Source organism: Saccostrea echinata, unplaced genomic scaffold, assembly GCF_033153115.1.
Source record: "Saccostrea echinata isolate AGI-Se365-2 ecotype Australia unplaced genomic scaffold, CSIRO_AGI_Sech_v1 ptg000023l, whole genome shotgun sequence".
Taxonomy (NCBI): Eukaryota; Metazoa; Mollusca; class Bivalvia; order Ostreida; family Ostreidae; genus Saccostrea; species Saccostrea echinata.
This window is the reverse complement of record NW_026889772.1, coordinates 5,613,400-5,625,263: the sequence shown is the minus strand read 5'-3', so window position 1 is coordinate 5,625,263 and position 11,864 is coordinate 5,613,400. Positions and strand designations below refer to the sequence as shown.

Here is an 11,864-nt window from a genome sequence, read left to right as displayed (position 1 = left end):
TCTCGAAGGGACCTGAAAAAACCCAAAACATTAAATTTTTACAATAAAATTTCTTTGTTGATTTTGAATTGGAGTAGAAAATTGAATATCAAAAGGCACAACTAGTATACAAGTGCTAGATTAAACATTCCAAATGATAATGTTTGTTTGTTCGTATGTTGTTTAACGTCCCTCTCGAGAATTTTTCACTGATATGGAGACGCCACAACTTGCTGGTGAAGAGCAATACTCGGCACTTACGGCCATTGAACAGTGAGGGATCTTTTTCGTGCCAACACCTACTGCGACACGGGACCTCGGTTTATACGGTCTCATCCGAAGGACCGGTCTCCACGTCCCACAGTGGGATTCGAACCCGCGACGTAAGGATCAACTCCTTACTTCGCGACTCTAGAGCAGACGCCCTAACCACTGCGCCACGCGGGCCACCCAAATGATAATGAAAATGACATTGGAACAATACAAATTCAGTTTGAAAATAGCCTAAAAATGATACATGTAACTATAGAATGATAATTATAAACATAAATATCGGTCATCAATATATATAACAATCAAAATTTCCTGATCAATTCAAATGACGACAAATGGATAATGAATTAAAAATATGGTAATTCTTACCCCAACCTTATCTATCTAAACTGGAGATAATGAACAGCATTCAAGCAAGTATCCCCTGCCGACCGGCCACACCCGCCGTGCACCCCCGCCATGATCGGGAAAACGGAAAAATCCGAAGACAACTCATTGTGCAATCAATTGCCCAACAATCAGCTTAGAAAACGTAGTCAGTCAGCATTCGACCCAATGATAGACTGCATCTACCAACAAGGTCACTCTATCGAGCATAGAACTTGCGAAATGATGACCTCAAAAGAGACTGTTGATATTCTAGAGCCTCGCTCTAAAAATTGTTCGCACACCCACCGCACATAGAATCAACCGGTGAGACACCAACCCTTTATGCAGGCGACAAGGGCACACTGCTAAACAAGCCATGGATGTTGACGATAGAAAAGTTGAAGCCATCACGTTTATCATAAAGTCCCACCGCCAAGCTATCATCAACGCCCCCCTCCATCAAAATATCTAAATATGAAACAGACGCGTCAGACTTTGTGGCATCTTTCATTCCAAGTTGACCGGGACACATCGAGTTGACATATGAATGGAAGTAACTATTATCAATTGACAATACGTCATTGATATATCCAAATTTCGATCTGATGGCCACGGAAAGCGCCCCCCTCTTCTAAAGTTTTCGAATACATTCTGCTTAATATGAAGAAAAAAACAGGTCCGCTAACAATGTGGCGCACCTGGCACCCACAGGAACTCCGAAGATCTGACCTCCAAAATTTACATAGGTAATGTCAATCAGGAATTTCAAGCATCCCTTCAATATCAACCCCAGAGCACCAGCGAGCACAAGCAGAACGCCCTCAACAAAACAATTTTGCAAATGACCAATGACAAGGTATGTAAATTCACCAGTTGGTTCCACTGAAAAAGCAGCTGTCCATGATGTCAAAAAGCCTGGATTTTAATTTATCGTAGGTAATGGCTGCTCAAAGCGTTGCAAAGTCGTACTCCCTGATGCCCTGATTGTTTTTTTAAAACTTTGTGATCCAAATTAAATACTTTTATTTCGAAATTATACTCGCATATTCCCTGGTAAAACCCTGATTTTTGGTCGTGCGCCATAGGACGATACCCTGTGCACCTTCAAGTATGATAAAATCCTAATTTAAAGGGTTTGTTCATATATAAAAAAAAACTCAGTTGACATACTCTTCAAGAATGTTTTAATTTTTCTGTCACAATTGCTGTATTAAGGCTAAGGCCTTGTGATCGAGGGGTTCCTGGCATATCTCTAATTTTTATTTTATTTTAGCAAATTATGACAGATTTGTAGAAACAATCATTCAGAATTGAGTCACTGAAAATACCTTTATACGTTACGTAATTTTTACTCCTGAATAATTTTAGAAAATAATAAAGATAAACTAGTTCTTTTCAAAATTTTCGATTATCTATATTTTTTAATAACACTGAAATTCGATGAGCTTGGCCGTTTACCTTTTTTCACGAATGAAATATATGGAGATAACGAAAAGTATTCAAGCTCAAAGTCAATTTAAACAATACGAACTCTTGTTACACGACACTATGATACTCCCCTTTATAAATTAATAATGAAGCCCATAAAAAAAATCAAAGGTACATATATCCTTGGCCATTTTATATCCTAGCTGGGAATTTTATTCAAACATTCATAGTACATGTACTCAATGAAAATCAAACTTTCTTTGAACAAAAAGTACCTTTATAACTGCAGCATTTCTGAATAACTTATCCCAACCATTCTCGAAAAATACGTCCAAAATAACTTAAACCCTCTAATAATTAATTCCAAATCCTTTTCATGGACTCCACCTCTCCTGAAAACGTTGGAATCTTCCAATAACTTACATCCCATTTATTCCTCTTGGAAACAATGACATCCTTAAAATCTATCATCCCAATTTTAAACATTGCAATAGTTTGATTTTCTTATATTTTCAATTTGTGTTCACGGTAGCTCAGTCGGTAGAGCGCTCGCTCCATGATCGGAAGGTCGTGTGTTCGAATCAGAGTCACGACTGACCTTAGTCGATAAAATATAGGTAGCAGCTGTTCCTTTGACAAGCGCTCGGCACTTTAAAGAAAAAGTGGGGGGTCTTTCGGATGAGACCTTAAAATCCGAGGTCCCGTGAAACGGTACGTGTTGGCACGATAAAGAACCCTCACTGCTCAATGGCACTGAGTGCAGAGTAAAGGTCAAAATTTGCAGCCCTTCTCCGGTATAATGTGATGTCTTTTATATATATATATATATATATATATATATATATATATATATATATATATATATATATATATATATATATATATATATATATATATATATATATATATATATATATATATATATATATATATATATATATATATATATATATATATATATATATATATATATATATATATATATATATATATATATGAAGTAATTATACCATTGTCTCTTGTGAGGCTGCATTGCTTCAGCACTTTGACTTTCAATTCTGAAATTAAATAATTGTTTATCTTGCAATCAGGTTCCATGTATTTTGTGGATATTAATAACAATACAGATTGAATATAAATTAATAAAGAAAATAATAATACCCATACAAAATGATTATGAAAGTTTTTTCATATTTTGATTTATGATGCGAAGTTGCGATACGAATTAACATTCGCTATATATTCAACCTAGCTTGTCTACATTTAGAGCAACATGTGATACTGTGCTAAAGGAAGTACTCGCCAAAGACTCCTGTAAACTCAACAAATATAAGAGGCCTTTCATCAATTATTTTATATGTGAGGTAAAATACTTTTTCAAAACAAAAATTATTGAGGTTTCGATGCCGTTGTCACGTTATATTTTGACACTTTGTCAGAATGAATTAAAATTATCAGAGGGATGTTGAAATCTCGCATTAAGCGATTGAGGTGCAAAATGAAAACCATCTACCCTTCTGTCTTCAATAATTCAGAAATGAAAAAAGAAGTAGATTAATATGTACTGTTCCCAGCTGACAAAGCAGGTAAAAACATTGTCTTTGTTCGTAAGGCTCATTGTTTTACTTGTATATTAGAAGACCTTGGATTTAATTCTGCAAGTGGTAATCCAACTAATATCTATAGCTCCCTTTCTGAGGAGGAAATTCTTCAAAATCATATGTCAGTTTTAAATATTTTAATATTCCCAACAATCAAATTGAATTTGAATTACCATACTTATACTTTCAAAACTACATAAAAATCTTTACAAACAAAGATACATAGCGGGTTCCAGTAGTAAATGTTCTTACCAAGCCTCTATCTTTACTCCTAAAAAAAATATTAACAGCAGTGAAGGAGAAACGTCAGAAGTACTGTGCAACAATATATTCGACAAGTGGTGTAAATCAGATGTGCATAGTTTAAAAATTTTTAGAAAACTTGAAATCACAAAAATTTACCAAAAAACAATAACATCAAAACGTCCGACTTAAAAACACTTTTTCCATGATAAATTAAAGTACAGGCTTTTTGACATCAAAGAGCTCTGCTGTTCCAATAGAAATGGAAATCGTAAATTTACTTACCCTGTCACTGGTTATTTTCAAAATTATTTTGTTAAAAAAGTACTCCGAAAATTATATTAGAAAGATGCTTGTGTTTCTGATTGACAACATCTATGTAGTATCTGGAGATCAGGTCTGCCAACAATTCAAATGGGACCAATTGCACCCCATTATTAGCAGACCTATTTTTAGATATATAAAGTTGAATTTATTCAAAAACTTCTACATGGAAAGAATAAAAAAAACATTTGCTTTGACCTTAAACTCGACATTTAGATATACAGACGACGTATTATCAATTATCAATAGTTACTTCCATTCATATGCCAACTCGATATATCCCAGTGAACTTGAAATAAAAGATACCACAGAATCTGACAAATTTGTTTCATCTTTCGATATTTTACTAGAAAAAGACGTGAACGGTAAACTAAATACAAAACTTAATGATAAACGTGATGACTTCAACTTTTCTATCGTCAACATTCCTTTTTTATGTAGCAATATTTCAATATATTGTAGTAATATAGCCTTTTCACCTGAATATAGGGTTTATGTCTCCCAGTTGATTCGATACGCAAGAGCATACTCTACGTACGAACTATTTCTAAAACGAGGCAAGCTATTGACAAAGAATTTGATGAAACAAGAATATCTAGTCTCTTTTGAAGTCAACATTTCGCAAGTTCTATGATCGATACGATGACTTTGTCAGCAAATACAATCTATCATTATGTCGAATGCTGTCAGACGTTTTCATACTAATTATTAGGCCATTAGGGTATGCTAACTCTTCTATGGCACTTGATTCCACCTCTGATGTTTTTAGAGCTCTGTGTTTGCTCTGCTCCTGATTTGTATTGTTTTAACTGACTTTTGGACTTGAATACTGTTTGTTATTTCCATATTTCACTTAAGCGCTAATCTCGAAACCACAATCTTCTTCGATTTTTGTAATATTTTCTTAAAAATATGATTAAAAAATATATCTGCTGATAAAGAAAAAAAGGAAATGTTTTCTACAAAAAAACTAACTTTAATTTTTTTTTATTATGCCCAATAATGACAAAAAGCAAGGTGTGTTAAAGGTCTAATTTGGTCATTCAATTAAAGTACGATTAAGAACTTGAAATGAGTCCTTGTTCAAAGGCAATTAAAAGCTTTCAAATTGTCTCTTTTTTGGTTAATTTTCATTAAAAGTTGACATCGTATTTTACCCTTAAGAACATAAGACACATTAGCCTTCATGAGATTTTCAAATAAAAAAAGCATCTAAGACTAAGGCATACAAAAGATAAGCCAGTCATCTGGCTAATGTGTATTAATCATCTGTATGATATTTTCAACAGTAAAAATCTGTAATTTAACCATTCAATAAATGTGATATTTTTCACTTTGGGAAATATCAAAAGTAAGGCACAAATACTGCAGTAGTGAGACGTCATACGTAAGCGATTGCGAGATGGAAAATTGTAAAAATACTGCCTTATGAAAGAGAGGCAAAAAGAAAAAGCATAGAAAATAAAATTACAAGAAAAGTTTATACTGTATGTGGAATTCATTTCACTCGTGAATCAAGACTTTTAATTTTCACTAGTGCTTCGTACTCGTAAATATATTTTTTTTTTAAATCTTGTTCCACTCATGCTTTAGCATTATTCTTTGGATCATTAAAAAGATTATAAGTTAAAACACATTATATCATAATAGTTTCTCAATGCATCAATTAGGATAGCTAAGCTTAAATTGATCATAAAAATATGACATTTTATGGAGAAATGAAATTTAGGAATTTGATATAGAGTGTATCACAAAAAGTAAATTTGCATTATTTATTAAAATGGACGTTTAAATAAAAATGAATTACATGCAGTAATAATAGAAGGAATAAATAAATAAATATTTGACCTTGTCGTAGATTGTCGGTCTAATATATTCAATTTATGTTTTTCGATTTCATAGTGCTTAAAATAATACACAATATATAATATCAAAAATAAATGAAACAATGTGCAATGGTAGGTAAAGAATCAGTTTTATTTTTTTCTTTATTTACTCGTATATTTATTTATTCGTGCTACGATGAATATATATATATATATATATATATATATTTAAATCTTGTTTCAGTCTTTTAAAAGGTTAAACTTGCGTGTTAGGGCCTTTGAAAAACGAGTAAAAAAGATATTTAGACATACCTGATAATGCTTACATGTATTAAGATGACAATTTATTATCAAAATATTCAAATTTAACTGCATTTTAATTTTTCACTTTACAAAAAAGTTCGCAGTTATTTTCAATAGTCTTGGGAAAACCTGTCAAACTGCACGTGAAATTACATAAAACGATCACATGCATACATACCTAATTATCTTTATTCCCATTTGCTTAGCGATGCGACTCTGTTACTATATATAAATTCATACCTATGGTCGCTGTTTACTTTGTTTTCATTTAATTGTTCCACGTGCTATTTGACAATGCTGTTAGATCTAGATGAACTACCAGACTGGCTAGAGTAAGTACATATACAGTATTAGTTTATTTCTTCTTTTTTGCAAGTTGTGCAAACAAAACGTTTATGATACAAGACGTAATCAAGCAAGCAATTATCTAAATGTACTCTGATTTAAATTGCATGGATATTTGAAATACGTAGATCATTTCAAAGAGTAAAGTCAAGCAGAGTTTTAAACTTAATCATGACAATTTCTTTCACTTTGTTCGGGAGTTTTGAACGATTTCTTACATTTAATATTATAGAAGGAAAGAAAAGTGCGATTGGTTTAATTAAAAGACTGTGACTCCATTTGATTTAAATTTCAGCTTGTTTACGTAAAAACTTTACAGCAAAATTGAAATACAGAATAGTCCTATGGTTTGATTTCTTTATACAAAGAGTTTCTAATAGATTCATATGATTGCTACAATGTTTTCGACTTATAAGGGGTTAAAATCTACGAAGTGTCATGCATTGTGTATTCTGTAATGGACATTCAAATCCTTATATCATACTAGTTCTCAAAACATCTGAATGATCAAATTCAATCATAGTTGTCTTTTTCAAAATTAATTTAAATATTCATCACGCCTTTTAACACCGTAAAAAATTGAAAGAAAACAATTTTGTACCTCTCAATGCTTTTTGAGAAGATTAGCGTAATGCTATTGTTTTTAACTCTTTCAGCATACATCTATGGGCTATAACTTTGAAAATTTTTTAAATCAAACTATGTCAATTCCATGAAGAGAAAATTCAAAAATTTGCAAAATATCCTTACAAAAAAATACTATAGTTAACTATAGTTTACTAAAATTAACTATAGTAATAACGTTGTCACTATAGAAACTATAGTTAACTATAGTGATAACTTTGACACTTTGATTTACTGTAGTGATAACTTTGACACTTTGATTTACTGTAGTGATAACTACGAAAACTTTGAAATACTATTACAGTGATCACTCTGATAATTTTGATTTTACTATAGTGATCACTTTGAAAACTTTAATTTATCATAGTGATCACTTTAAAACGTTGATTTACTATTGATAACTGTAGTAAACTATACTTAACAATAGTTTACTAAAATATTTTTTGTTAGGATATCTTCATTATAAAACCTTGTAATTAATTAATAGATTTAATATTGTCTAAATACCTCGCTTAATAACTCAAATGCTATATTTTTATGCCAACACAGAGGCTGTTTTCAGGTATTTAGAGAACAAGACAAAATTTTGTTGTACATACTTTTCAAATCAAATAAATTATGCATATTCGTGTAACTATAGCCTTATATTTCATCTCCAAAATATTATTCAGTGAACTTACCATTGCATATTTGAATACATCATGAAATTGGTATTGCTCTCGGATTTGCGTTTATTTCGTTAGAGAAAGAAATATCGGCATCTAAATGTATTTTCTTTCTTCGCAAATCTGTGCGGATTTTGAAAAATGGAAAGCTTTTTAACATCTGTTCTTGTGTGAAAAGTGAAACTAAATGCAAATGGCAATGTCTTCATATAATCAATGCAAAAAACAATAAAGGACATCACTATATTTGTATTCAATCCATTCGGTTATAAATAGATCTCTTAATAATATCAGGCAAAACAAAAGCATGGTCATTTCATGGTCATGAAGGTTTCAACTTTTCGTCGAAACAGAAACAGGGTTCGTTATGATGAAATATGGAGATAACGAACAATATTCAAGCTCAAAGTCCATTAAAACAATACAAATCGGAAGCAGAGCAAACACAGACCTCCAAAAACATCAGAGGTGGGATCAGGTGCCATGGTGGATTGAGCATCCCCTGCCGACCGGTCACACCTGCCGTGTGCTCCTTGTTATGATTGGTAAATAACGGCAAAATCCGTCGACAAATCAGTGTGTAAATAATGACCTAACAATTAGTATGAAAAACGTCAGTCAGCATATGACATAATGATAGATTGTATTTGCTGACAAGGTCATTGTATCAACCATAGAACTTACGAAATGATGCCTTTAAACGAGACTGTTGATATCCTTGTTTTATCAACTTGTTTGTCAGTAACTTATCTCGCTTTAGAAATAGTTCATACATAGAGAATGCTATTGCGTATCCAATCAACTAAGAGATATACACCCCATATGCAAGTGATAAGGGTATATTGCTACATAGGTAAGGGAAGTTGACGATTGAAAAGTTAAAGTCATCACATTTATCATAAAGCTTTGTTGTTAGATTACCATTAACGTCTTTTTCTAGTAAAATATCCAAGTATGAAAGAGATGGTCAGATTCTTTGGTATCTTTTACTTCAAGCTCACTGGGATATATCGAGTCGACATATGAATGGAAGTAACTATTGTTAACTGATAATAGATCGTCGATTATCTAAATGTCGAGTTGAAGGCCACAGTAAGAGATTTCTTTTTCTCGTGTGTAAGATTTTGAATAAATTCTGCTTCATATGAATACAAAAGTAGGTCTGCTAACAACGGGGCGCAATTGGTACCCATGGGAATTGCAACAGATTGTTAGAAGACCTGGTCTCCAAAAACCACATAGACATTGTCAATCAGAAACTCAAGCATCCTTTTTAATATCAACTTCAGAGTACTTGAGTGTACAATCAGAATGTTTTTAAAAAAATAATTTTGCAAATGAATGATGGCAAGGTAAGTAAATTTACGAGTTCCATTTTTATTGAAAGTGCTTTTTTTCACAATATTCTTGTGTAGATCGCTATTCTCGTGCAACTCATTTTTCTTGATGTAGGCATCAAATCAATGTTAATTTTCTAAAGAAAATATTTTTGAACGATATGTATAATTTGCGGTGACAGTGAACTTCAGATATTTTATAGAAAATTAAATATTTGATTGAAACACCCCTGAACATGACAAAGAACAGTGATTAATCTGATAGATTCAGAATTCTTATATAAAAAATCATGAAAATTGCAAACACAAAACAAAAAAAACAAAAAAAACAACAACAAAAAACAAACAAAACAAAACAAAGAAACAAACAAAAACATCCTCTCCCCCCCACCCCATAAAATAAGGACCTCTGGAAGCACCAAATTCGGGATTAGGTACGAGGAGTAAGTATCCCCTGATGAACAGTCACATCCGACGTGAGCTCATTGTATTGATCAGGTAAACAGAGTATTCTTTTGTCAAAATTTGTACTTAAACAATGGCCATACAATTTGTATGAAACACGTCAGAAAAAAAAACAATAGGCTGGCTGTATTTGCAAACAATGTCATTATCACATTAATAACGACTATATACTAATATTTTGCAAAAAGCTAAATTGTTGGAAGACCTGTAACATCAACTAAATTACCAGTAGCCTGCCTCGGATAAAAAAAAATGATCGTTCTTCGAACATACTCTTGCGTACTCCAATCGGATGGGAGACATAAGCATTATGTGCATTACATAAACAGGGGAGGTTGACGATGGAAAAAGCTGAAGTCATTCCGTTTGTCATATAGTTTACTTGTAAGTTAGCCATTAACGTCTATAGTCAATTAATTTAAACATCTAAATTTAAAACAAATGCAGCAGATTCTGGTGTTTTTAATTTTTGGTTCACTGGGATATATCAAGTCGACATATGTATAAAAGTAACTACCGGTATTGTTAATTAATAAAAAGTCGTCGATATAGCCCAATGTCGACTGGATGCTACGACAAGCATTTTCTTCTACTTTTTAAAAATATAAAAAAAGGTCGACGATAAAGGGTCCTCTGGAATTTCAGCAGATTGTTGAAAAATCTGGTCTCCTAAAGCTATACATACTGTAGATATTGTATACATACTGTAGATATTGTATGCATACTGTAGATATTGTATAATACTGTAGATATTGTATATAGACATTGCCAATGCCGAACTCCATCATCTTTTTAAGATCATCTTCAGAGTAATTATGTGTAGAAAAAGAATGAATATAAAAAAGTAATTCTGAAGATTACATGTACCAATCATAAAATATTATAATATTTTCTGAGTTTCATTCTTATTGATTATGCATGCCTAGGATATCAATAACACTGTTAATCAACATTGGGAAAGGTGGTAAAAGGTGTTGAAAGACATGAATTTATTAAAGTTTGGAAAAACTCCGATTTTATATTCTCCTAAACTTCTTTATAGTATTTGAGAATCCAAACTCGATTTACATCACTTTTTAAATTTGTTGTAGCATAGTTTCCCCTGAATAGAAGTTGTTTTTGAAAGTAGTGGGGATAGCCTTCGGCGTTTATGCAAATTTTCACGCAAGCCAATCGATTGAACACATCATGAAACCAAAAGATTAGACAGTTATTCCTTAAGTAATAGCAGCAGAAAGAATGATATTGGGTTATAAGCACCTGTGAGTCTGCTCATAACCTTTGAACTCTGGAATAAAATTAATTCAGACTTACATGTGAGTATGTTGTTGCTGATGACATAAAGTATGTCAGGGCCTTGAGAAGGGTTATACAGCAGTTTTATTTTTTTAAAAAAAATTAAAGTAAAGTACTAATTTTTCTATAGCTACCTTTTGATATTTTTCGATATTGGAACTTGTCAGGCCTGTAGCAACGTTTTTAATAGTGGAAGAGCCAATTTCCAAGAAAATATGACTAAAGTAAAAAAAAAAAAAATGCCCAAGCACAAAATAATTCCTACTTCGTGGAGGTGGGGGGGGGGGGGTCTCTAACCTTTTCGTATTTTATTTTCAAATTGAAATTCGCAAGTGTTCGACATTACAGCAACAAAAAAGGGGGGATGTGTCCAGGTCTAATTGAAAATTTACATATTAAAAACTACAGCAAAAGAGTGGGGACCGCGTTCTACGGGCCTGTTTGTTATTGCTGAGAAAAACAAAAATAAGAACGAAAATGATAATAATAATTAATAATGAAAACAATATTTCAACTTAACATTTCCTGGATGGTTCGAAATCAACCATCAAAGAATGTTGTACATTACATAATATTGTAGGAAATAGGCCCTGTCAGAAAAACTTTTTGAAGGTTAAAACATAATTTTTACCACATAAATTTAAGCCAACACGATTTTTCAGGTGCTTTGTAGTGTATGAATTGATGAAAAATTCTTTGTAATTATGAAATGATTGATTGCTCTTAATTCATAATTCACGCTTCAGATATTTTATAAAAACATTGTTGTCCAAACCTGTAATACAA

At 32.1% G+C, this 11,864-nt stretch overlaps 1 protein-coding gene across 1 annotated transcript in view; it reads left to right on the top strand.

The window, feature by feature from the left end:
• The first annotated feature begins 6,605 nt into the window (after window positions 1-6,605).
• LOC133191106 (protein C-ets-2-like) overlaps window positions 6,606-11,864 on the top strand; it is a 31,784-nt gene continuing 26,525 nt past the window's right edge. Inside the window, exon 1 of the mRNA XM_061326799.1 lies at window positions 6,606-6,678. Coding sequence (XP_061182783.1) covers window positions 6,641-6,678 — 38 coding nt within the window. The 5' untranslated portion in view covers window positions 6,606-6,640. The remainder of the gene's footprint in view (window positions 6,679-11,864) is intronic.